The sequence below is a fragment of the Molossus molossus genome, unplaced genomic scaffold (genome assembly GCF_014108415.1).
Source record: "Molossus molossus isolate mMolMol1 unplaced genomic scaffold, mMolMol1.p scaffold_m16_p_10, whole genome shotgun sequence".
NCBI lineage: Eukaryota > Metazoa > Chordata > Mammalia > Chiroptera > Molossidae > Molossus > Molossus molossus.
This window is the reverse complement of record NW_023425345.1, coordinates 20,432,608-20,460,205: the sequence shown is the minus strand read 5'-3', so window position 1 is coordinate 20,460,205 and position 27,598 is coordinate 20,432,608. Positions and strand designations below refer to the sequence as shown.

Here is a 27,598-nt window from a genome sequence, read left to right as displayed (position 1 = left end):
GAGATGACAACCAGCATTTCATTGTTTTCATGATTGTCAGCTGCAGGCCACAGAGCCGGACCTAACGCTCCAGAGGATGCCCTGGCCTCCTCACACTGCCCCTGTACAGGGCTCCTGCGGCTAGAGGCTGCGCTTGGCCAGAGGAGTCAGATGCACAGGACACAGGGACTGCTCTCTCAGATGGCGAAAGGGGGCTTCTCTCTCCAACTCTGCAAGGCAGCAGGAGGGGTCGGGGCCGCGTCTGGGGAGGAGACCTTCGTAAGAGGAGACCTCCTGAGAGGAGCAGCACAAAGGCGTAGGGGATGTCAGGAGGGCTCAGGGACAGGGACGAGGGGCACTTAGATGCACTTTAAATGCTCTTGAGGACAAGAGTGTTCTGTATCTGTGTTCTTCATGGCGCTTGGCATAGTGCCATGTTCAGGATAGGGACTTAATAAAATTTATGTGTAGTAGACACGGCTATTTTTGATAGAATGGTTTAAAGAAAACAGTCCTGTCTCAATTAGAAAGAAGCCAGTTTTAGTATGTATTTTACATATATATGTGTGTGTGTGTGTATATATATATATATATATATGTATATATATAAATCACAGTTGATGTTCTAGGGTTGTGTGTTTATGTGTGTGTATAACAAGCCCCTAGAACAAAACTGGGCTTGAATACGGAATGCAATACTGCTGTCTGGAGTTTGTGGCTTCCCTTTACCCTGGATGTCCACTGAACCACCATCAGTGCAGCAAGAGGTCCACACCAATGCTGTTCTGCGGGACCAAGCAGGCTTTCCAGAGGGCGAGCGGGCAAACTCTAACAGCGCCATCTGGTGGTCAGAAGGTGGCACAGTGACCTCCTCTGTGTTCATAGAAATCTAACTTCAGAATCCAGTCTAGATAGAGATTCTAAATATTTTTAAACTACATGACGCCTTTGGTTTGTGTACTGGTCCCCCTTTCCTCCAGTATTCTGATATATCCCAGGGCAGTGTACTCACTTCCTCCCTCTTGAAACCCTTAGGCTAGCCCTCCTTCTGCATATCTCCCAACCTACACTGAAACTGCCAGAGTTGCCCCATTCTAGCTCAACGTCCTAAACTGGTCTTATCACACTCAGCATCCTAAACGGGTCTTATCACAGAAGATAGGCCTCAGGGAGGCCTCCTGCCGGTGTGGGGAGCTGAGGTGAATTAATCTTAGGTAGTTCTGCTTGAACTGCCTCCATCAGACTAAAGTGTTCGTGTCTGCAGAGTAGTGAGTGCTTCATTTCCTCCCAGGGCAGACAATGCTTATACCTAAAAGGGGACCAGCAGAAGGCGGTTTGTGCTGGTGCGTGGTCGACATCAAGCCTGACAGATGAACTCTTAGGGAAAGTATGACGTGAAACACTGAGAAAGCATCCCGGAGGGGCATGACCATGAGCTGACCTTGAGCAAGGGGTTGAATGTAGAATAGAGGACCTTCCAGGGAGCGGAATGAGGAACAGACTGGCAGAAGCAAGAGTTAGACACGGACAGCAGGGGATATAAGGCTAGAAGGCTTTGGCAGCTGATGCAGTCCATGAAAAGGGGCTTTGAGACGCCTGCAAGGCAGTTTTAGGGGCAATGCAGGATGGGGGCGCAGGCTGCTCAGGCCTAAACGAGTGAGTTCTGTGGCTGGCTGGGAGCTTGGCTGGGCAGGCAGAGGGAGCAGCTGCCCCTGGGAGGAGTGAGGCGACCTTTGGAGCCATAGGATCGGAGGTTCTGCCCTTCCCCATGTGTGTGCACCGGTGTATGGAACACAGACCACTTCGCAGTGCCCAGAACCCCAGTGGGGCTCAAACAAGCCCTGTCACCTGTCTCCGCTGCAGTCTGGGCTTCCAGGGCAGCAGAGAAACCAACTTACTCCTTTAAGTGGGTTCTGCTCTACTCCTCCTGTCCCTCCTCCCCAACTCCCCCTGCAGCTATGACGTCACTGCCCCTCTCCTGCTGCCCTGTCGCCCCTCTCCCTCTCCCTCCTATTCTTTCTTCTCCCACACACCTGTGTTTCCTTACTCTGGGCTTAACCGTGCCTTCCGCCTCTCTGGTGTATGGATTTTGCCCCCACAGTCCCTGTCCCTTCACTTTGCGGCCTCTGCCTCCATTTGTCCTCGCCCCCTCACTTCTGTAAAGTTTTTTTTTTTTTTTTTCAGTTTCCTTTCCAGGGCGTAACTGAGTGGGGGGTATTTGCTATCTCTTCTCCTAACATGCACTGAGAGATGCCCAAATCCAAGCTCCCATGAAATCCTACCAGATTTAAGCCCTAGTTTACCTCCTTCTTCTGACTGGAACCACTCACATGCATAATGTTTATTCCATCGCTGTCTTTCTCTTCCATTTTCTTCGGTCCTACACCTTCCAGGAATTGTGCATTTTTGAAAACACAGTTTAAAGCTCACCAGTGAAAGACCACCTCAGGGCCTCAATCCCCCACAGTGACCTTCCCAGGGGAGTGAGCGGCCTGGCCCCAGGTGTCCTGCTTTGTGCTGAGCTCCATCCTCACCAGCTTTCTCTCCGGCCCTACTCCCTGAAGACCCATCGAGCTCAGAAGCTTGATCAGGAGTAGCAAATTGTTTAAATTCATTTCTGAGCAAGTTTATCCACTCCTAACTTTTCCTGTTGGTTGGGAGCATTCAGCCCATGTGCACTGACAGGGGAGTGGTGTGGACAGGACCCGGCCTCCTGTCTGGGGCTCCAAATGGATCTACTAGAGGTTCAGGTTAGAGAAACCCCAGGGCCCCAACAGAGGAATATCTAAGTGGTCACTACTAAATGTGGCAAAGTGAGAAAAAGAATGACAATGTTATTGATTTCTTACTTAACTAATTTCTTTAAATAAACATTGAGATGATGTTCTTTTATTTTTTTTTGGAGTGGTGGGGAGGGTTAAGAGCTTCAATTTTATTTTATTTTTATTTATTTATTTTTTTATCTCTTTTTTTTATCCTCACCCGAGAACATTTTTCCATTCCCTGTTCAGGTAGAGTGGGAGGGAGAGAGAGGAACAGAGAGAGAGAGAGAGAAACATCGATGTGAAAGGGACACATCGAGTGACTGCCACCCGCACGACCAACCAGGGCCGGGGACAAACTGCAACCGAGGTACATGCCCTTAGCGGGAACCGAACCCGGGTCTCTCAGGACCGCAGGCCGACGCTCTAACCGCTGAGCCAAACTGGCCAGGGCAAGAGCTTCAATTTTAAAGTAGTGACAAGACAGCTGATGGCAGCTTTTTGGCTTTTATTTTATTAACTTTGTTTAAAATACTCTTACTTTGCAAAATAAAAAAAATTGGGGGGAATTTTTGCAAGGCAAAGAAATCACCGTGGTCTGGAAGCTGCTGCTCTTTGCAATGCAGATGTAACGAAGGAGTCTCACGTTAAGCCTCCATCTAGGGTTCTTAGCTGAACTCATCTCCTCAGTGAATGTAGGGGTGGCTGCCAGGAGTCAGGTGCTGGGGAGACAAGGACCAACAGTTTGAAATTTGCATGTACTTCATGGAGAACAGAAAACTAAATGGACAAATGATAATTTCAAACTGTATAAAGTGTATGTGTATGTGCTGTATCTTGGAAGGCCTCTCTGAGAAATGATATTTAAAATGATTACTAAAGGATGAGGAAAGGCTCTTTATATAGAGTGGGGAAGAGCATTCCAGGTAGAGGAGACTGCATCCACCAAGGCCCTCGAATGAGAAGGAGGTGGCCATGTTCACGGTTCTAGAAGACGCACAGGGTTGGATTGTCAAGAGCAAGGAAATTGTGGTTATAAGATAAGGTCAGAAAATTAGGCAAGACTGATGTCAGGCCTTGCAGGACATACTAAGGAGATTGGATTTTATTCTAAATGCACTGGGAAGCCACAGAAGGTCTTATTTTTAAAATTTTTATAAAATTTCTTTTTAATGATATTATACCTACAATAAACTATACAGAGAGTAAGTATATAGTTTGTTGAAGTTTGATATATGTATAAACCGATGTAGCCACTAAAATAGTAACATGAAGAATAACAGCTAAAAAGCTAATAGAGGAGATAAAATAAAATACTGAAAAACCATAAGCTTGATTAAACCAGAAGAAGACAGAAAAGAATTAACAATAGAACAAGTAACAGAAAAGACAACAGATGAATAGCAAAATGGTAGATTTAAATCTAACCATATGGATAATTAAGTTAAATGTAAATGGGCCAAACAAAATCCCAATTAAAAATGGAGATTGTCAGACTTGGATAAAAAAGCAAGACCCAACTAGTATGCTGTTTACAAGAGATGCACTTTCAATTTAAGGAGACAGACAGGTTGAAAATAAAAGGATGGAAAATGATATCCCAGGCAGATAGTAGGTATAAGAAAGCTAAGATGGGTATGTTAATACCAAAATAGACTTTAAGATGAGGAATGTTACCAAAAACGAAGGTAATTTCATAATGATAAAACAGTAGACTCATTAAGAAGATACAAGAATCCTAAATGTGTGTGCATCAAATAATAGAGCTCAATCCAAGAAGCAAAAATTGACAGAACTGTAGGGAGAATTAGGCTTAGTCACAATTTCAGTTAGTAATTTTAATGTTTTTCTCTCAGTAACTGATAGAATAAGTAGACGGAAAAAATCAATAAGGATGTTGAAGATTTGGAAAACTGTGTGAACCAAATAGACCTAATTGAAAATGATAGACCACCACATTCAAACTGTATAGCACACATGTTCTCAAACACAGGGAATTTTCACCTATCTTGACTATTCTGGGCCATAAAAAGATTAATAATTGTCAAAAATTTGAAATCATATAGAGTGTATCCTATGATCACAATTAAATTGAATTGAAATTAGTAAAAACAAGGTAATATAAATAACCCCATATTTGGAAATTTAAAAAATACTTTTATATTTAAACAATATTCCATGAACCAAAGAAGAAATCACAAGTGAAAATAGAAAATATTTTGATGTAGAGATAATAGTGGCTATTCTAGAAACTCCAGTATACATCCTTCACTTATCACAGTCTACCTTGATTTAATAATATACCATTTCATGTAAAATATAGTCTTTTACCTATACTTTGTGCTGTGGTTGTCACATGATTTACTTCTACATAAGAAATATATTGTTATTATTTACTTTAAACAGTAAATTGTTTTTTATAGAATTGGATAAAATAACTAAAAATGGTATTTTATATTTATACGTAGTTACAATTTCCAGTGCTTTTCCTTCCTGTAGAACTGAAATTCCATATTATATTATTTCCTTTCAGCTTGAAAAAGAACTTCTTTTAGCATTTCTTTTAGTGTGAGCCAAATGGCGTTACATTTCTCAGATTTCATTTACCTGACACATCTTTATTTTGCCTTCTTCAACTGAATATAGAATTCTAGGTTGAAAGTTTTTTATTTCATCACTTTAAATATGTTGTTCCATTGTCCTCTGGCTTGTATTGTTTCTGATGACAAGTTAGTTGTCATTTCTATTGTTATTTTTCTATGTGCATCTCCCAAACCCCTTCCTATAGTTTGCTTTTTCTTTTTTTTTTTTTGTTAATCCTCCCCCCCAATATTTTTTTCCATTGAATTTTAGAGGGAGTGGAAGGGTGGGAGGGAGGGGGTGAGAGAGAGAGAGAAAGAAAAAGAAATAAACATCAACATCAATGTGAAAGAGACACAGTGATTGGTTGCCTCCCACACATCCCAGACCAGGGTCTGGAATCGAACCTGCAACCCAGGTACATACCCTTGATCAGGGATTGAACCCATGACCCTTTTGTGCACGGCCGACACCCTAACCACGGAGCACCACTGGCCAAGGCCCTACTGACTGCTTTTAGCAGATTTTCTTTGTCTTTGGGTTCAAGAAGTTTGAGTATATGCTTCTGAGTAGTTTCTCTATACTTTTCCTATTTTGGATTCATGGAGATTCCTGGATCTGTGAATTGAATTTTTTTTTTATTAAATTGGAAAATAAATTCAGCTATTATGTAATTATTTTTTTGCTTCATTTTCTCTGTACTGTCTTTTTGCAACTCTAATTACATGTATATTATACCACGTGATTGTTCTGTTAGTTATCGGGGCTCTGTATACTTTTTCCAACCTTTTTTTCTCCCTGTGCTTTAATTTGGACAGTTTGTATTGATCAGTATTAAAATTCATTGATTCTTTCTTTTCTACAGTTAATCCAATCCAGTGAGGGTTTTTTTTTAAACATTTTATTTTAGTTTATTTTTTTTATTAAGTTGCTGTGTTTCTCGTTCTAGGGTTTTCTTTTTTCTTTTTTAAAGTTTCCAGGTTGTTCCTGAAATTCCCCATCTCTTTCCTCCATTATATCAACTTTTTCCTCTAGACTCTTTAACATATTTATAATAGTTATTTTCTTTTTTCTTAATTAATTTCTTTTTGTTACAGATGTTCCTCCTATTTCCCCCTAGACACCCCTTCCCCATCCTGCCCCCCACCCCCCTATCATAATTATTTAAAATTTCTGTCTACTGATTGCAATATCAAGGTCAGTTGTATGTCTGTTTCCATTGAGTAATTATTCTGTTGAGTGTGGATGATTTTTTCCCCCATTTCGTTGCATGAAATGTTCTACTGTGTGTTGGACGTTGGTGGGAGATATATTGAAGAGACTCTTAATTCTGCTGTTTCCTCTGATGAATGTTAAGTTTGCTTCTAACTTAGATTATTGGTAGTTCACCTTGAACTAAAGAAGGCTAGATTTTAAACGATGTTAAAGAAGGTCTATCTCAATATTTCTCTTGGTCCAAGGGTGACATTGTTCTATGACACGTCTTAGTTCTGAAACAGTTCTTAATCCTAAGGCCTGGTTCTTTTGAAATTTCAATGGAAACCTGAAGTATTTAACTAGTTCCTTCAGCTTGGTGGGATTCAGACTAAACCCTGGTTCCTCTGTGCTGTGTGGGAGCTGAAATTTCTGCTCAGCTCTTTAGGTTTCTACCTGTTGTTTTGTCCCTGGCCTCCTCTTAGGCTCCTTTGTGTATGTAATTTAGGGGTTGACCAAGGATTTGAAGGGAATTTATATGCAGGTTAGGGGGCTTCTCCTTTTTGACTTTTTCTCTTCTGAGTCTTTTTCCCTTTAGTTTTCAGCTATTCTAGGGGTTTTAAACTCTGTCCTCTGACTCTTCTGGCAAACACAACCTCAGTTTTCTGCTCGAGTCCCAGCTGTCCGGTGCCATGCAGACTGCCTTCATGGGGAAAGCCTTTTAAACATGATTATTGTCTATTATGGTTCTCTCTTTCAAGGATCAAATAACCTACGGTTCATTCCAGAGTTTGGCCATCGAGTGTCTTTAAATAATTGTTTTAAATGTTTTGTCAATAATTTAAGTTGTTATCTACAGGAGAGTCAGTCCAATATAAGCTACTCTGCCATTACCAGAAACAGAACTTTCATGGGAGTTTTTAAGCAGAGGAGTAACATGACTAGACTTATATTTTAAGAAAGTCATTCTAGCAAATGACATTCTAGCAAATGGAGACCTATAGTAGGGGGCAAGAATAAAGGCAGGAAAACAAATTAAGACTATTATCAGAGTTCAGTAGTCAATGATGATTGCTTAGACTGGGTGAGGCCAGACGACACTGGCCATGACTAGCAGCAGGTGAGTTTGAGATACATTTTTTGGGCAAGATTTGGTGATGAGTTGGGGGAATTAAAAAAATGGAGAAGTCAAAGGTGACTTCAGATTTCTAGTTTGAGAAACTGGGTAATGAAATTATTTACTGTGACATGTAAGACTGAACAAGGATGGAATGTAGGGCAAAAATCAAGTTTTTGGATATAAGTCTTAAGATGACAGTAAGATCAGTAATTGTCAAGTAAACAATTGAACTTATAAGTCTGGAGCTCAGGAGAGAAGTCTCATTTAATAAGTCTGACTGCTAGAACTTGAGCGAGGTATACATCTGTGGAGGGAAGAAAAGCTATCCAGGGGATTGAGGACTGACAAAGGTTAGCTAGAGCTGGATGTGAACTTTCTGAACTCTAGGAGAGATGAGAAGCTGGCAGAGCTAGCCAGCTGTACCTGGGATGTTGTGGGAGGTTAACTAAGACTGCTTTTACTCCTGGATACAGGGTTACAGAGAAGAGAAGGTCCAAGGTGAATGCTGCTGGAGATGTCTGCCTATGGCTTGTACCATTCAGCTAAGGGGAGGAAAAATCATAACGCTGCAGGTGGGAGCCAGTTGAACTCAAGTGTCCCCTTTGTATCACCATCTGGTTTCCTATTTGGGGATCTTTTCTTCAAAAAAGAGGGATAAATTTGAATCAGTATAGACTTGTTTCTGATTTTGGAAAGAAAAGATGGATAACTTATAGAAGACAAAGAACTGTCTCTTTGATTTAGTTACTTTGTCACTCTTCTCGACAAGTTGGTGTATGGCCCATGATTTGAAGTTGGTTAAAATTTAAGAAGTTTAGTCCAACCGGTGTGGCTCAGTGGTTGAGCATCGACCCATGCACCAAGAGATCACTGGTTTGATTCCCGGTCAGGACACATGCCCGGATTGTGGGCCAGATCCCTGGTGGGGAGCATGCAGGAGGTGGCCAGTTGATGTTCTCTCTCACCAATGTTTCTGTTTCTCTCTCCCTCTCCCTCTCCCTCTATCTCTCTCTAAAATCAATAAAAAGGAAAAAAAAAATTAAGAAGTTTCTCCAGCCTGATGTCTGTGAGACTGGAAGGGCAATCGGGGTGAAATAAACTCTGATCTAGAAAAGCCAGAATAGACTGATGGGGTTGGGAGGTGATGCTTGTTTCAGCTCTAGTTTAGTTATTGACTAGCCAGTTTACCCTCCTATGACTTAATTCTTTAAACTTTTAAGTGATCAGAAAGGTTTGGGGATTCTCTACATTTATACGACCCTATTTATAGTTAATAAGTTGTAGAGGGGTTCACTTTTTTGTGTATTCTGGGTGTGGAGACTTTATCGATACTATCTAATTCTTGGTCTGTAGTCTTCCACATTGTTTCAGAAACTCCTTGGACTCAAGGTCATGGTTTGAAGTGGCTTTGTAACCAAACACTGTCTTCAAATTTGCCTTCTTTGGTTTCAGCGTGATGAGATGTTCCAGGACGGCTGTGACAGTCACCTCTGCAAGGTCAATGAGAAAGGAGAGTACATCTGGGAGAAGAGGGTCACAGGCTGCCCGCCCTTTGATGAACGCAGATGTCTGGCCCAGGGAGTGAGTAGTCGAAGCTCAGGCCTTGCTTTCCTCTTGACTGTCTCCATCTCTGACTCTGAGAACACAGTCAGCATGCAGCCCAGCTCTGGTGTGATTGCCCAGTGTTCAAGGAAGATCCCTGACCTAGTAAAGGAATCAATCCTGGTGCACAGACAAAACTCTCTGCACTATATGATGCTTAAAAAAATACCTTTTCTTTGGGGGAGACTGAATGCATGATCCTTGAATGGGAGGTGAGAGAGCAAACTGATTTCCAATCTTCCCTGAGAATGTTGATCCTGATGATTCAATTGGGAGAGAATTCAGGATAATCAAAATTGTTTCAGCTTGGTCAGGTAGGGTGGTCATTCTTCTCACATTTGGGGTGGGAAATCACAGTTTATATCTGGGGACTTAAACTCAGGGTCATGAGTCCAGAGCCAGCAATTAGCCTGGGTAGTGACCTGAAAGCTGACCACTATGTACTATTTGTGACTAATCTGGGACTTTGCTGTTTTCTTAAGGGGAAAATCATGAAGATTCCAGGCACCTGCTGTGACACATGTAAGTACATTACCACTAGCTTGTCCCTTGAAACCCATCAGACCAAGTCCAGGGACTGTTCTTGGGAGTAAGCTTTATTCCAGAAAGATATTTCTTGATCACTGGCCAGTCATTATGTTCAGTCCTGTGGGGAATTGCTGCTCCTCCCTGACTGTTCTTAGACTGCCCCCTGCTCAAACCCCTGCTCAAATGCATGCGAATCCGTCTCTTTCTCCTTTCCTCCAAACTAAACTCCTCACTGTCTCCAGCAGACTGTTGCCTGCCTTTCCCTCATAGAGTCTTGGGTTGCTCATAGTCCTACCGTGAGAGAGTATCTTCTCTCTCCAACCAGAGCTCCTTGAAGACAGGCACCCTTGATCCACGATCTTGACAGAGCAGACACTCAATACACATCTATTCGTGGAGTGTCACATAGCTATCTCAGAGAGAAAGAGAAGCCATCACTGGTCAACATTAGACCCACCTTGTGTTTTGGGGGCTGCGGAAAACATAGAATCCTCTCCATGATTTTTAAGGGTGGTCTAAGTTTATTAACCCCTGCCTCTGCCCCCTTCACTCTCTGACCCTCTTGACCTTGCAGTTATGTTATACTGTGGTCCTAATAGCTCACAGCAGCAGCTTTGGAGATGGGGCTCGGCAAGTCTGCACATCAGACAGTGTTCTTACGACACATTCTTGTATTCACAATCACAAATAACTTCCAGAATCCCAATGTTAATGCTGTATTCTCTGAAGATAGAATTACTTGGCTGGACTAACATTTTTTAAGTTTAGTGTTGTTTTGTTTGTTCTGTTTTGGGTTCATAACATGTTCATTTTTGGGTGGAGAAAGGAAGAGTGAAAACATGAATACCTTCAGTGTTCAATCGTTCATTCTTTTCATGATAGCTTACTCTGACAGCCCCTGTAACTGCCGTTACCAAGTTACAGACTGACGAAACAGTCTGAAAGTACCTCTTTCTGTGATTTCTGTCTGAATGGTTTAAGAATGAGAAGTCAGGAAACCATCAGAGAAGGTGGATTCTCTCTAGGCACACTGCTGAAGGAACTTGGTTTAGAGACCGTTATTTGCAAAACTAGCAAAAAAGGGTCTTTGTTGGTTAGTGTGTTCAGGAGGCTGAGACCCTTCATAAGGAAAGTGAGCCAGGCTCGGGGATTGAAATATACAGAGAAAGAATATGGTATGTTGGCCTAAATATGTTTTCCTTATTCATCCTCTTAATGTAGTTGGCAGGCTTTCACTTGAAAATGAAATTATGTGGAAGTTGGAAGGCAGGCTGATATGTAGTTAGGGCTGATTTAGATTTAGGAGCCATCCAAGAATGGAGACCTCCCAGTGTTCAGGTGGGGAACGGTGAGCTGCCGTTGAATCTTAGCATTCTCCACGAGCAGGTAGCATTCCCAACGGAATGTCACTAAGATCTGTATGGAAGGAAGCCCATGCCACTGACCTGCAGGCAGCTATATCCAAAAAGAGGACTCCACAGGGGCTCCCAGGGTCTTCCTGGCCCCCACAGAGGCAGTGAGTGCCCTTAGATAGCCATGATATTGGCCTTTCCTCATAACCCAAAGGCAGGAATGGATAGATACTAATTCTACTTATTGGCTACTTCATGGCCCATTAGCTTCTGGATACTGTCATAAGCATAAGAAAATTGTTGCAGTCATTATGGTTTTTAGACTCTTCAATTAGATAAAAGCAAGTCTCATTCATCTACATCACCAAAGCACAGCAAATCTAGGCTCCCCCTGCAATTAAAATTGTACCATTAAGTAAGTTAGATTCAACAATAACCAAATCTCTGAATATGAAGGACTGGGTGAGCCAGGATGACATAATTCCCTTCCCTGTGGCTGGCTTTGGTGATCTGGTTACTGTTGTCCAGCGCTGTGAGGGAACTGGGCTGGAGAGTGTTCTACAGAACCCCAGCCAGGCCCGGTCCCACCTCCTACCTGTCCTATAGGTGAGGAGCCCGATTGCAAGGATATCACCGCCAGGCTGCAGTATGTCAAAGTGGGAAACTGTCAGTCCGAAGAGGAAGTGGACATTCATTACTGCCAGGTAAGGGCCCCCAAATTCAACAAGGCCTAAGCGGGGAGGGGAGCCTCCTTGTTTAGAGATATTTCCTTAGTTACATTACAAAAGGATCTGGAAAATTCACAGGGAAGAGAAGTGAAAAGAACTGGAAACATTTTATGTTAAAGCACATGATTTATTGAAGTAACTGGGAACTTTTGACCCCAGAAGGAAAAAAAAAAACAAAACACCCAAAAAACGGAGGAAAAATTCAAAGAGAATAGAGAGTTATTTATGGAAGCTGGGGGGCTGTGGTTCCTGAAGATGCATCAGACAGGCATAGAAATTGCAGCTGGAGGGATCGGTGCGATGGTGCCATAAGGATGAAGGACATTTCAGACTTCCCTGAGACCTAACTTACAAATTGCCTTGCTGTCCTGGGTTTCCCGGGGGAGGTCACATCTGCCTTGCTTGGAGAAGGCCAGGTGGGGGAAGCAGGCGCCCTCAGAGTCCTGCACCATCACAATGCCCTGCCGCTCTCTGCCCTGCTGCAGGGCAAGTGTGCCAGCAAAGCGGTGTACTCCATCGACACAGAGGATGTGCAGGACCAGTGCTCCTGCTGCTCCCCGACGCAGACAGAGCCCATGCAGGTGCCCCTGCGCTGCGCCAACGGTTCCATCGTCCACCACCAGGTCCTCAACGCCATGCAGTGCAGGTGCTCCGCCAGGAAGTGCGGCAAGTGAGGCCGCTGCCGTGGAGCCCGCCACTGCCTGCGCAGCCTGACCGCCAGAGTGCTGCCTGGTCCTTGTATGCTCTGCTCTTGTGCCCTCCTGGGCCCCCAATAAAGGCCAATCTCTCATCTTGCAAAAGGCTAATGTATTGGTTCACTGCGTCTTCCAGGGTGAGGTGACGGCTGTAGGCTGGGCAAGTTCTGAGACTGGTTCTGAAGGAGAAAACACAGGCTCCATCTGAAAACACTCGAGCCCCAGGGTCGGGGTGGCACTGCCAACCTCTGGGAAAAAGTGCAGAGGGGAGAGGAGAGTGTGGGGCAGGCCTCCTCAGAAACTCGGCCCAGTGGCTAAAGTAAAAGGGATTTGCTCAGGAACACTGGGCTCTCCAGTCTCTGAACCCTGGGGCTCTGACAGACAGAGGGGTGGGCCCCAGAACCAGGCTCCTGCTAAGAAAACGTGATTATTGCCAAGGTGGCTGATATTTTGGAGAAGGGGTTTGGCTGGGTATGCGAGGGTTTCTCTGAGCCCTTAGCTAAGTTCTTGTGTCCCCTGTGGGAGGGAGAGGTGCTGGGACTGAGGGGTGCAGATGGGGTGCTGGTAGGTACAGGAACATGGTCCCATCCCCACAGGTCAGCCATGGCCAGTGAGTCTCAGACTTGGGGAAGGGCCTGGGTTCCACATAAGGCCCCTACTCTCCTGTGTGGCTTCAACTAAGCCCCGTGGTGGTTCTCAGACATAGTCTCTTCATTTGGAAAACAGGAATGTGAGTGTCACTCGTAGGGTGGAGAGGATAAAATAAGCCTGAAAGTCTAGGGTAACTGTAAATTGCTCTGTAGTAATGTAAGAAGTGACAAGACTGAAAATGGGACATCAAGGCTCAAAAGGGGAAGCAGTGTCTCTACCATCTGTGTCCCTTGTTCTGACGGTGAACAGCTGGGTTTCTCTCAGGTTGTGCGCTGGAAGCCAAGACCTTGCCGGCTCCAGGCGTCCTTCAGGGGAGGGAAAGAGGTACAGATACCACCAAGCTTCACTAGTCTCAGATCCCTAAGTGGTGCTGTCACTCTCAAAGAGAGGTCGTCTTTCCTTAAAATGAAAAAAGTTTACGGGTACATGCTGGCAAGATGATAGAAACTCTAACTGGGGAGAGAATGCCCCTGAGAACGAAGGGAAGGTCTGGATATATGACAGGAATTTGATGGAGAATTGATCTTCATTCCAGATCCTTTGAACAAGAGAGACTCAACTCATTGAAAGGATGATGGAGCTGGAAAGGATTTAGACATTATCTAATCCGATGCCCTACCCCCTCAGCCCCCCCTGCCTCTTCACTGAGGATGAAAGTAGCTCAGAGAACTCCAGTGACTTGCCAAAGGTCACACAGCTGCTAGGTGGCAGGGCTAGTTCAGACTCAGGTGCTTTGACACATAGGTAAGAACCCCAGGGCAGTCCACCAGAGCTACACCATCCCTGTTACTTACAGAGGCAGCCCTTGCTATCATGGGAACCAGTGATTGCTGCATTTCTAGGCATCAACCACTTTCATTATTTCCGGGGAACAACCTCAACAGAATATACAGTCTGAGCAAATGGCATGGATTGTCTTAAATAGGTTTGGTGGGGAGTTTAGTAGGATAGAGGGAAGGAAGAATGGATAGAAGTTTTATATAACTGTTCAATAATTCAAAGGTTGTCATCCCTCCATCCATCACCCTGCCTCCAACGTTGAGCAGCCTCTTAGGTCTCTGTAGAAAGCCAGATCCAGTGCAGGGCATTACCTGTCTCTCTCCTGACTGATCGCTTAACACTCCACCTGGGGATGAGGTGTTATTGGAGGCATCAGCCTCTACAGAGAGACTCAGCAGAGCGGCTGCCCCTTTAGCATAAGGTGTCAATTTTCCAACTGCCTTACCCGCCATAGCCTGAATTTCTCCTCCTACTTACTGATATGACAATTCACTATCAAGAAAAAAACAGAATCAGAAAGGCTGTATGTTTGATTTTTTAAAAATGGCAGGGAGCAGGGTAAAAAGGATACAGAAAGAAACTGGTGGAGGTAGCGGGGTGTGTCCCACGGCCCTCCCTACTCCGCAGGTCTTCCAAGGGTGGGGTGTGCCCCTGGTCTCAGGGACTTTCTCTTTGGCACATTCTCAGAGCAGATGAGACAGTCCCTCAAAGTGAGAGTTCTAGGAGGAGGGAGTGTACAGGGACTAGGGGATAAGAAGGGCTAGAGGAAGAGAGGGAAGAGAATGGGTAGTGGATGTGGTGGAAAGGCTCCTACTTGTCTTGGCATTGAAAAGACATGCAGAAGGTCCCGGAAGTGAATGGGAGGGGGAATTGTTTGGGAGAGGAAGAAGCCATGGCAAAGGGTTTTGAGCACTGACTCTGGAGCAGACTGCCTGCTTTGGGACACTGGCATACCAACCCCGAGAGGCAAGTTGCTTGACCTTTTTTTCCTTACACCGCAGTCTTCTCATCCTTAAGATGGGTATACTAACAGTAATTACCTCATAGAATTGTCATTGGAATTAAATAGTTATTGCAGGTTAAAGGGTGCCTGAAGGAAGAGTAAGTCCTGTATAATAAACATTAGTCACCATTACTCCTAGTGAGCAGAATAAAGCCGGGATTGGGACCTAAAACTTCTGATTTTCCTTCTTCTCTGCCCCGGCTCGTTCTGTGTGGTCTGCTCCCGTTTACTGCCTCAGCTCCTGTACAAAGTGGGGAGATAACATTCTGCACACTGAAAGGTCAGTAGTCATAAATAGCACACTTGACTTCAACACCATACTTTTTCACTTTGGGAGCCCCAGGTATGAAGGAACGTGTTTAGCTCCAGGGCCTCTTGGAATTGTGGATTCCATCATCCAGAAGGGCCCTTCGGAAGCTGTTTTCCCCATCCCTTTGTCCTTGGCCAGGTACCTAACTGTTCCAGAGAGAGAGGGCAGTCCTCTGTTATTTGGGAGGGGCCCCCAGTTTCCCTCCTCAACCCTGTCCCAGGGCAGGCTCATCTACAACCTGCAGCCCCTCTGCCTGTCCTGCCTGTCCCTCCTGTGCCTATTCCTTGACTCCTGCTCCTTTTAGGCTAGAAAAAGGTGGGGACAGCCGGCGGTGGGTAGAGTGAAGGAAGGTGTGCAGGGAGACCCCCACCCCCACCCGCACCCCCGCACCCGCACCCCGGGACAGGGCGGCAGGAAGGAGGCTTTACGGGTGGGATTGGAAACTAATCAGCCAGACGTTCACGAGATAATCCAGCTGAAGATTCGCGCCGGCCCAGGTTAGGAGGCACCTCCCCCGTGGAGGAGAGCGGGCAGCACTTACTGTGTGGCCCCTCAGCTCCATTACCCAGGTGCCCCAGACTCAGCCCTGCGGCGGTGCTAGCTCTGTCTCCACGTGGCGCTGCCCGCCCAGGCGCCCAGGGCTCAGCGGGAGAGCCCCGCGCGGCCTCTGGCCCGAGGCGGGGAGGGATGGGGAGGAGGCGGCGGCAGCAGGCAAGGGGCGGGCACGTCCAGACCCAGCTGAGCCGAGATGGAATTAGCCCCGCAGCGGAGTAAGCCTGTCCAGCTGCGAGCGCTCCAGCGGGGCAGACCGGGTTTGGCGTCCTGTGTGCCAGCACCATGGCCACCCCCCGGCTGCAAGGTGAGTCCTCCCTGCTGGGACCCAGGTCCTGAACATAGGGCAAGTTGTAGGAGGGAGGGGCTGGGGGTGAAGGGGACGGCATCCTAACTCGGGATTGGTGACCTCAAGTGAACCTGGAGAGGGTGGTGAGGGGAGCTGATGCCTTTCCCCTGGGGTAGGGGAGCAGAGGGACGCCGGAGCCATTTCTGAGTTTTATCCAGGAGAGAAAAGGTAGGAGGACAAAAGGCAAAGGATTGGAGCAGGCGCTTTTTTGGTGATGGACTACCCATTCCTACCTCAGCGCCTCAGCGAGTCTGCCTCTCCTTGTTACAAGTTGTTGGAGTTTAATGTTGAGGGTAGGCAACCAATTGACAGTTTAATTTAGAAACAGTCTGCTGAGGACAGGGTTCGGATTCACCCCTAGCAAATTTGACTTGGGCATCCCTGGGCTGTCCCTCCAGTTTCAGGAAGTCTCCTCCAGCCCTTACCCAACCTGCCCCCAGGAAGGGCATTTACAAATTAGGGTGCAGGGAAACCCAGGCACCTCTTTCTTAGAGGTTTTTCATCGAGGTGGAGTTTGGGGGAGGAGGACATTATTCTGCCTCACATCCTAAATTATACTGAGCAGACAGGTGTGCCAGGGCAGGGTTGATCTCACCTGGGATGGGGATTTTGTTGGGTGTCTTTTTTCTGGTGGTTCTTGAAAGAGGCATGAAGTGGGGAGGTGCCCACTCCATTGACATGAACAATAAACCGAAGGAACTGGAAGTCATTCATAGTCCTTTGTGAGCAGGTATGGAGAGATACCTCCAGGAATCATGCGGACCCCAGTTCAGGACAGACGGTCCCACTGAGCAAGGTTAGTTCTAAATCCAAAGGCAAGTGGCAGGTGGGGGGAGAATCTTAGGCAAGGTTGAGGCCCTCTCAGAGGACTGTGATACTCTTGTTCTTCCATTTGCCTGGACTTTGTTCTTGGAACCAGGCATTAGAGCTCTTGCCCAGCTGTCTATCACTCTCCCCAGCTGCTGGACATCCAGCGCCCATTTGCTCCTCTTACTGTCTTGCCATGCACCCATCATTTTGGGAGCCAAGGACCTGATATGGTCCTTTCCAGCAACCTCCCTCCCTCACTGAATTGCCTTTGTGTGGGAACCTGGGCCACTTTGCTGGCTGATTGAAGAGGCTGTGAGGGGTAGGGTGTGTTCCAAACACCAACCTCAGGTTCTGGTCCGGTTTCCATATGTACGTTCTCTTCGATCTTCCATTGTGGGGGAGGGCTAGAGGGCCAGAGGCATTGACTGGGGCCTAGAGTGGAGCTTGTCTATCATTTCCTGTACTGAGCAAGACTGAATGCCAAATACTATGCTTATTGCTAGACTTACAAAGATCAAGAAAGACACACACCTGCCTGTCTAGACCTTACGTTCTAGGTTTTCCGTATCCTAGGGTGATCTTAATACTCCAGCAGCCACACGCACTGTTGGTGGATACAGAAAGGACTGGGGTCAGGCATGTGCCTGTTCGGACCACAGCAATGTAATTAGCCCCATTTAATACTTCTGGTATTTTAAGATGTACTCGAGGTCTTTCTTTGGCTCCTATAGAAACTTGAAGAAAATAATTTATTTCTGTCTGTCTGACAACTCTCTCTAGGTTAATTTCCGCTGAAACTACTAAAGGATGGCAGTTCTCAGTTAGCTGGTGTCAGGTCCTCCTTCTGTTTAATATAACATGAAAATAAAGCACACTACCGTGAAATCTTTGGACTTGCACACTGACAAAGGAATAAATCCCACTTTCCCTGACGCCTGTTATTCATAAGCAAAGTGAAAAGAACTTCCAAAAATAATACAAGTTCATTGTGAAAAACATTAAATACAAATACATGAAATAAAAATAAAGGTTACCTGTTTTTAATATTTTGGTAATTATTCTTTGCCCCAATTGCTTTGTACTCCATCATGATTTTTGCTTCTATCAGATAACTATTTGTATTTATTAGTCATCAAACATTTTACAAGAAAGGAAAACTTAAGTAACAAGAAAACTTAAAACAAAGATAAATTAAAAATGTCTAATAATGAAGGATTGGGAGCATATTATTATATCACAAGACCTAGACTAAGAATAGGTACTGTAATTGAGTAAAAATTGATCTATGAGCTTCCTGACAGGCAGGTCAGAAAAGAGACAATAAGTTACATGAATCTCATTGTCTAATAAAAGGAGACGAGTTCATCAACATTAAATTTTAAGAAGAATGTCACAGTGATATTTGTGATATTTATGTAAGACATTGCCCAATATAATGAGCTATAGTTTTATTAATAGGTTTTTAGAAAGTATATTATTATCACATGAACATTTATTATATTGTATCTGATTAAAAGGGTATATACCCTATTATATTTTTTAAAATGCTGTTTGCAAACCATTAGATAAACAATTAATGAGTCAAACCTCTAATTTGAGGAGTAGTGGCTTGTAGCATATAGATAACTCACCAGCTAATAGTCCCTTTGGAAAGACAAGTGACTCTCAGTCTTTTTTCCTCCCCTATATGAGAAAGGGATACAAGACAATCCCAGGACCAGTTCTTATTCAAGCTTCCATGTTATTAATTTCCCTTCAGCCTGAAGAACATTATTTAGCATTTCTTGACGTGTTCTGTGGGTACCAGATCTCTTAGTTTCTATTTTTAAAAAATATGTTTTTATTGATTCTTTAGAGAGAGAAAGATGGAAACATCAATGTGAGAGAGAAACATCGCTGCCTCCTGCACGCCCCCTATTGGGGATCAAGCCTGAAACCCAGGACTATGCCCGGATGGGGAATTGAACCAGGACCTCTCAGTCCATGGGACTATGCTCAATCCACTGAGCCACACTGGCCGGGCATCAGCTTCTGTCTTTATTTCACCCTTATTTTTGAAGGATAATTTCATTGGATGGATAGAGAATAATGGGCTGACAGTTGTTGTTTTTTCCTTTTAGCATAAAGGTGTCCCTTTATTGGTCTCCATGTTCTGATGAAGTCAGCCTAATTCATTCCTTCCTTCCTTCCTTCCTTCCTTCCTTCCTTCCTTCCTTACCTCCGTCCCTTCCTCCTTCCTTCCTTCCTTCCTTCCTTCCTTCCTTCCTTCCTTCCTTCCTTCCTTCCTTCCTTTCTTTCTTCCTGTCTTTTTTTCTTTCTTTCTTTCTTTCTTTCTTTCCTGTGCTACATGCCCCTAGTGGGAACCGAACCCGGGACTCCCTGGTCTGCAGGCTTACGCTCAACTGCTGAGCCAAACTGGCCAGGGCCATACTTTTATTTTATTTATTCTTTTGTTCATGTATAATATCTTTTTAATTTAGTAGTTTTCAAGATGTTATTTTATTTTTCGTTTTGAGCAGTTAGACTATTATGTATATATCTAGCTGTGATTTTTGTATTTTTTCTTGCTTAATTTTGCTGATCTTGAATCTGGAAGTTATTGTATTTTATCAGATTTGGGGATGATTTCAGCCACTATTTCTCCCATTATTTTCTTGCTCTATTTTCATCCTCTTCTATCTCTGGAACACCAATTACATGTACGTTAGACTGTTTGATGTCCCAATTGTTCCTAAGGCTCTGTTAATTATTCTTCAATCTTTAGTCCTCCATTCTCTAGATTGAATAATTTCTATTGATCTATCTTTTACTTCATTGATCCTTTCTCTGCCTTCTCCAGTTGCTCATTCAATGAATTTTTCTTTTTAGTTATTGTAATTTTCAGTTCTAGGAGTTCCATTTAAAAAAATAACAGCTTTATTGAGGTATAATCATATACCATCAAATTCATCCTTTAAAAGTGTACAGTTCAGTGATTTTTAGTACATTTACAAAGTTGTGCAACCACTGTCTAATTTTAGATCACTTTCATCATCCCAAAAAGAAACCTCACACTCACTGGCAGTCATTCACCTTTCCCCCACCCTCTGACTCCTGGCAACTGCTAAACTACTTTCTGTCTTCATGGAGTTGCCTATGCTGGACATTTTATATAAACGGTGTTTATGTCTACATTCTTTCACTTAGAATACTGTTTTCAATGTTTAGCCATATTAGAACATGTAGATGCTCTTTATTTCTTTTTATAGCTGAATAATATTCCTTTGTGTAGATGTACCACATTTGTTTGTCCATTTATCAGTTGATGGACATGTGAATTTCCACTTTTTGCTTTTATAAATAATGCCGCTATGAACTTTCAAGTATAAGGTTTTATGTGTACGTATGTTTTTATTTCTCTTGGGTATATACCTAGGAGTGGAATTGCTGGGTCATATGGAAACTCTATGTTTAACGTTTTCAGGAATTGCCAGACTGTTTTCCAAAGTGCTGTACCATTTTACATTCCTACCAGCAATACGTGAGGGTTCTAATTTCTCCACATTTTCACTCACACTTGTTATTGCTCTTTTGAATTATAGCCATCCTAGTGGGTATAAAGTAGTATCTCACTGTGGTCTTGATTTGCATTTCCCTAATGACTACTGACTTTGGACATTTTTTTCATGTGCTCATCAGCCACATGTGTATTTTCTTTGGAGAAATTTCTACTCAGATCCTTTGCTCATCTTTTTTTTTTTGTTAATCCTCACCTGAGGACACTTTTCTATTGATTTTTAGAGAGTGGAAGGGAGGAAGAGAGAGAGAGAGAAAAATATCAATGTGAGAGAGACACATCGATTGGTTGCCTCACACATAATCCTAACCAGGTCCAGGCATGAAACCTGCAACCCATGTACTTGTCCTTGACCAGGAATCAAACCCGAGACCCTATGGTCCGAGGGCTGATGTTCTAACCACTGAGAAACTGGTTTTTGTTGTTGAAAGTCTTCCAAATGTCCCTCCTTTTTTCCTCCATTGACACCCTCCTTCCCACTCCCCCCACCCCCTTCACTGCACTGTCTGTGCCCATTGGTTATGCATATAAGTTCTTTGGTTTGGTTTATCTCTTCCTGCCCACTCCACCCCCCTTCCCTCTGAGGTTTGTCAGTCTGTTCCCTACTTCCATGTCTCTGTATCTATTTTGTTCCTCAGCTAATTTTGTTCATTATATTCCACAAATAAGTGAGCTCATGTGATACTTGTCTTTCTCTGACTGGCTTATTTTGCTTCCTTTGCTCATCTTTAAATTAGGCCATCTATCTTTTTATTGTTGAGTTATAAAAGTTCTTTATATATTCTGGATACAAGTTGCTTATCTGGTATATGACTTAGGAGTATTTTTTCTCATTCTGTATATTCACTCTATTTTTTTTTTATCCTCACCCGAGGAAATTTTTTTTTTGTATTTATCTTTAGATAGAGCAGGAGAGAGAGAGGGGGGAAGAGAGAGAGGGGGGAAGAGAGGGAGGAGAAGAGAGAGAGAAACATTGATGTGAGAGAGACACATCGACTGGTTGCTACCCACATGACCCCCAACTAGGGTGGGGACAAACTGCAACCGAGGTATGTGCCCTTAGCAGGAACCAAACCCAGGTCTCTTTGGACCGCAGGCCAACGCTCTAACCACCAAGCCAAACCAGCTAGGGCTGTATATTCACTCTGTTAATCGTATCTTTTGAATCGTTTTTAATTTTGATAAAGGCCAATTTGTCTACTTTTTTGATTATTTGTGCTTTTGGTATAATAGCTAAAAAGCCATTGCCCAACCCAAGGATATAAAGATTTACTCCTATGTTGTCTTCTAATAATTTTGCAGTTTTAGCTACTGCATTTAGTTTTATAATCCATTTTGGAAAAGTTAATTTTGATGCATGGTGTGAGGAAAGGGTCCGACTTTACTCTTTTGCATGTGACTATCCAGTTGTCCCAGTACCATGTCCTCATTTCTTTCCCCATTTCTTGCTACCCTTGTTGAAATTCAAGGGCTATTTCTGGAATCCCAGTTCTGGTGATTGGTCTCTATGTCTAGCCTTACGTAAGTACCAGCGTGGCTTTGTAGTAAGTTTTGAAATCAACAAGTATGAAGACAGTTACATTTGTTTTTGTTTATGTTTGTAGTTTCTACTTCTCTCCACTCATTAAGATTGTACTTATTTTTCCTATTAGAACATATTTAGCTAGCTGCTTTAACAGTTTTAGGCTTTGTCGAGATGCATGTGTACGTGTTTGTGTGTGATCAAGTCCTATTTATTTTAGACTCATGAACAGTGAGACTAGGAAAGAGTGATGAGAACAAGATGCCTGTTCCATCAGGGCCAGTTCTTATTCCAGTTTCCACGTTATCATTTCCCTTCAGCCTGAAGAACGTCCTTTAGCATCTCTTGAAGTGTTCTGCAGGTACCAGATCTCTCAGCTTCTGTTTTTTTGTTTTTTTTTTAATATGTCAATATGTTTTTACTGATTCTTTATAGAGAGAGGTGGGGAGAGAGAGATAGAAACCTCAATGTGAGAGAGAAACCTCAGTTGGCTGCCTCCTGCACACCCCCTACTGGGGATCGAGCCTGAAACTCAGGCATGTGTTCGATGCCTGTCCCTTTGACGGGGCCAGACCCAGCACAGGCTCTGTCTGTGTGCATGACAGGTCCAACCCAGCAGTCTCAACCAGCCTTTTCCTGTGAGGATAACCTGGGTGTGAATCCCCATGTGGGTGGGGGTGGGGAACATGGGTTCCTGCTCCCTTTGAACTAAGTGAAAAAGGCCAGAGGGCTGATATCAGTTTTTATTGCTTGTTTTGTCTCTTTCATGGATCACTTATTCTTGTTTCCTTTGCATGTCTAATAAATGTTGATGGTAAAACAGACATTGTGTGTGATACAATAGCATCTTTTTCTCAGGAGAGTTAAAAAGTTAAATTAAAGCCCTGGCCAGTTTGGCCCAGCGGTTAGAGCATGGGCCTGCAGACCAAAGAGTTGAGGGCTTGATTCCGGTCAAGGGCACATACCTCGGTTGCAGTTCAATCCCCGGCCCTGGCTGGGGTCATGTGGGAGGCAACCAATTGCTGTGTCTCTCTCACACTGATATTTCTCTCTCTCCCCTACCTCCTCTCCCTTTCTCCCCTCTCCCCCCACACTCTATCTGGAGATAAATGAAAAATATACTCAGGTGAGGATTAAAAAAAATTAAATTATAAAGATATGTTTTTACTAATTTTTTTAGAGAGAGAGAGATAAAAACATAGATGTGAGAGAGAAACTGGGGATTGAGCCCAAAAACCAGGCATGTGCCCTGACTGGGAATCGAACCAGGACCTCTCAGTGCATGAAATGACACTCAATCCATTGGCTGGGCTAAAAAATTGTTTCCTAGCTGGCAGTTCAGTTACTGGCTGATCTTACTTAGGTTTGGTTGCTACTTTGTTAGGGTATATTTGTGGAAATTCCAAGGTATTTTTCAAGATTCTGTAACTTGGTAAGATTCAACCTTTCAGCTCTCTCTCCCCTATTAATCTTTGCAAGACTTGCCCTTAGGATTTTTTTAGGAACAGTCTAAAATAAACTTTTCTCTGGTGTGTGGTTCTTACTCTTAAAGTGAGGCCCCTGGTGTCTCAGCTGGATGCCTGGAGTGTTAGGACATGTTAACGAGGTCTTGCCACTCTGGCTGGGTCGGGACTTCAACATTGCCCAGTCCTGTTTGACCTCCAGCATCTCTGTTCTGATCTCAGTGTTGCAGCAGCCTCTCTGGTAAGCCTCTCATATCTTACCCTCTGCATGTGAACGCTTGCTCCCATCCAATGACTCACGAACGATCCCCCAAAGACATCTGGGAACCTTCCTCCACACGGATTCCGCCCTCCTTGCACTTGACCCCATAACTTCTAGCCATTTTAGCCGCTCCAAATCTTGATCTGTTTCTTCAGTTCAGTGGGCTCTCCTTGCTTTATTTGGATTCCAGCTCCCTGAACCCCAGTCAATAACTTGTCCTGATGAGGCTACCCTTGTGAGTTTTTCTTGCCTCAGGGATTGCTTTTCTACACTGATGGATGTTCAGTGCCTGAAAATAGTTGACTCATATATTTGTCCTGTTTTATATTTGATTTTGGAAGAATGTCTACCCTAGTACCAGTTATTTTATTATTACTGGAAGCAGAAGTTCTTGTCAATGAGCTTTTGATCAAAAAGTATTTTGTTAGCAAACAGTTTCAGATGTAGGTCATTGGCAAGGGCCAGAAATGACAGGACTCTTAATATGAGAGAGTCAAAAATGATTCTCATGATTTAGAAAAGAGTGAAATTGTTTTATTTACTCATTTTTAACCAAGAAGTTAAGATCTCAATTTTAATTCTTGCCTTGAGAAAAAGTTGGACTATGGGATTGCCTGCAGTCAAGGCCAAAACTTTTCTTTAAAAACAATTTTGTTGTTGATCAAAAATACTTAAACTCAACATAATCCAAGCTCCAGAATTTTATACCACAAAGTGTGGAAGAGATGATTTTGCCCGGAAATTCCTCTCTGCTTCTCTTTTAGCATTTCATTTTTTAATCCACTTTTTCAGAGCACCTACTATGTACCAGGCTGCCGTAAGAGACAAAAATGATATCCATTCCCTAGTTTTGAGTATCTCTGCCCAGCTGTGTTGTGCAGGAGTGTGAGGGTTCTTAAATCTGTGAGGTTGGGAGAAGTTTGGGAAAGGCTCTGTTGAACAAGGCTCTGACATATAAGTAGTTGATGTGGATGGTATCTCAGTGGGCTGACTTACTGTACTTGTATGTGGAATTATTTATTATTACCTACATTTATCACAAAAGGTACTGTATTAGTTAGGGTATTGCTCAGCTAGCTTCTGTAACTGAAAAATACTTAATGAGTAAAACACATGAACAGTTCTCTTCTTTCTAAAGTAGGAGGTTGGATGGGTAAACAAGTTGGTGAGGTGGCTCATTTACACATGGCTTTTCAGGGACCCAGAGTAATGGAACTTCAGCCAAGTTCAGCTATGACTTCTAAGGTGGCCCTGAGAGTTGCCATTCCAGTTATCTAAAAGGGGGAGGAGCCTGTGGGAGCACTGAGGAGCATGCCCAGGAGGTTTACTATGAGTGAGGCCTGGAAGCAGCACACAATGCTCTTCACATTCCTCTGGCTGGGATCCAGCCTCAGGGCCATGGAGGTTAGGAGAGATGGTCTAGCTGTGTGTTCAGGAAGAAGAAGAGAACGTGGATTTTGGTAAGCAGGGAGTCGTCTCTGTCATAGCGGCCTCTCCAAAACGATAAGTTTGGTGTGGCATGTTCACATTGTTTTACTGTGCTGAAGTTGCAGAGCTACACACTTGTCTCCCCAAGTAGACTCTAGATCTTGTTTTCAGTGCCCAGGACGTGACAAGGAAGGAATGTAGTAAGTACTTGTTAAATGATTTTTGATGAATGAATGAATAGTAAGCTGGTATGACAGTAGTAAACCAACAGATTCAGTTGCTTCTTTTTTTTTTTTTTTTTTTATTTTATTTTATTTTATTTTTGTTCAGGTAGAGTGGGAGGGAGAGAGAGGAACAGAGAGAGAGAGAGAGAAACATCGATGTGAAAGGAACACATCGAGTGGCTGCCACCCGCACGACCAACCAGGGCCGGGGACAAACTGCAACCGAGGTACGCGCCCTTAGCGGGAACCGAACCCGGGTCTCTCAGGACCGCAGGCCGACGCTCTAACCGCTGAGCCAAACCGGCCAGGGCTCAGTTGCTTCTTTTAATATTACAAAAATTTTAATTCAAGTACTATCTGGCTAGCATGAGTTAGAGAAAGCAGGTGAAGACGTTGTGAATTTCCTTTCAATGTGAGATACATACTTCACCTGTCCTTGAAACCCAAGCCATTTGATTCTTTTGGATACTACATACAAAGTTAATTTCTCTTTGGGGAACTCAATTTTTTTTCAGAATCTAAGTATACATCCTTATGAAATTAGTACATTGTCTTACAAAAAAGAGAAAAAGAGAAATAAAAATAATATACGAACTAGAGATATAGTTTCACATGAAAAAATATTTCTTTTAATACAAATTTCAATATCACATGATTTCACTTATATGTGGAATCTTGTGAACAAAACAAATGGACAAACAAAATAGGTTTGGAGGCATGGATACAGGGAAGAGCTGACAGATCTCAGAGGGGAGGGGCTGGGGGGACGGGAGGAGATTAACCAAAGAATTTATTTGCATATGCATTGCCCATGGACACAGACAACAGTGTGATAAAGGCCTGGTGTGGGGGCCAGAGCTGCATGGAGAGGGGTAAAATGGGGAACATCTGTAATACTGTAACAATAAAAAATACATTTAAAAAAGTTCGTCATGAAGGATATGAAGGATTTAACTGAGGTACTTAATTATGGGACTTGGCTATGATCCTCTGAAGTTAGGTAAGTTGATGAACTTCTACCCAAATACTGCCTTTTAAAGAAGCTGCTTTTCACAGGCATGCTGTATTATGATGGTCTTGTATACATAACTTGAGGCTCCTCTTGGAATTTCACATGTCTCTGTTGTCAGTTTAGCAGAACATGCTTGCCTTCCCATTTGTTAAAGCAGGTAGACTTGCCTTCAGTTCATCTATTATCTGTATAAAATCATTTAGGCATAAGTTAGCTTCATTCGATGACATTTAACACTTTAATTTACTTGGATGGTGCAATACCCATTCCTACTCCCTCTGACTCTCAGCTGGCATTTTGATCAAAATTCTAAAGTCTGGCCCTGGCCAGTTTGGCTCAGAGGTTGAGTGTCGGCCTGCAGACCAGAAACTCCTGGGTTTGGTTCCCGCTAGGGGCACATACCACCAAAACAAAACAAAACAAAACAAAAAACTACTGAGCTTTAAAAAACATTCTAAAGTCTGTTTTTTTTTGTTTTTGTTTTTTCTTAAATCGATTTTTTAGAGAGAGAGGAAGGGAGATTGTGTTAGAAACATTGATGTGAGAGAGAAACATTGACCGGCTGGCTGCCTCCTGCATGCCCCTATTGGGGATAGAGCCCCTGGTCATATACCCTGTTTGGGAATCGAACTAGGACCTCTCAGTCCATGGGACGATGCTCATTCCACTGAGCCACATTGGCCAGGCTAAAGTCTGTTTTTTTTAGAAGTCGGGGAGCCAACCTGGAGCTGCGTAAGTGGAGGGTCCTATCCCTGGTTGAAGCTCACACCACTTCTATAGCCAATGGGCCACAGCATGCTCGTGGGTTGCTAAGCGTGGTGGCTTTTTCTTCTCCAATGACAGGCTCACCCTTGCTCCTGGGTTCATGCAGCATCATTTTTTTTTTTTTTTTAAATACCCTGGATAAGGCAAGTCTCTAGTTCTAAACATTTATTTTCACTGTGAAAATGGTACTTGTTTTTATTTGTCCTAAGCTAACCTTAAGTTCTAGGTGGTTCTCCTTCCTTCGAATATTTTAAGTCCTTGTGACTGGATCTGTGCTCACTTTTTCGATTCTGTTAGTGATTCTACAAATCAGTGGTCTCAATCCTGGTGGCACAATACAATCACCCCACACAAATCGAGGTGGAGCTCAG

At 43.6% G+C, this 27,598-nt stretch overlaps 2 protein-coding genes across 2 annotated transcripts in view; both read left to right on the top strand.

Moving 5' to 3' along the window:
- VWF (von Willebrand factor) overlaps positions 1–12,645 on the top strand; it is a 125,460-nt gene extending 112,815 nt beyond the window's left edge. The window contains exons 48-52 of the mRNA XM_036250841.1: positions 8,109–8,207; positions 9,088–9,216; positions 9,720–9,759; positions 11,724–11,821; positions 12,331–12,645. Coding sequence (XP_036106734.1) covers positions 8,109–8,207; positions 9,088–9,216; positions 9,720–9,759; positions 11,724–11,821; positions 12,331–12,519 — 555 coding nt within the window. The 3' untranslated portion in view covers positions 12,520–12,645. The remainder of the gene's footprint in view (positions 1–8,108; positions 8,208–9,087; positions 9,217–9,719; positions 9,760–11,723; positions 11,822–12,330) is intronic.
- Positions 12,646–16,120: 3,475 nt separating this feature from the next.
- The window catches only part of ANO2 (anoctamin 2), a 331,163-nt gene continuing 319,685 nt past the window's right edge, over positions 16,121–27,598 (top strand). Inside the window, exon 1 of the mRNA XM_036252877.1 lies at positions 16,121–16,143. Coding sequence (XP_036108770.1) covers positions 16,122–16,143 — 22 coding nt within the window. The 5' untranslated portion in view covers position 16,121. The remainder of the gene's footprint in view (positions 16,144–27,598) is intronic.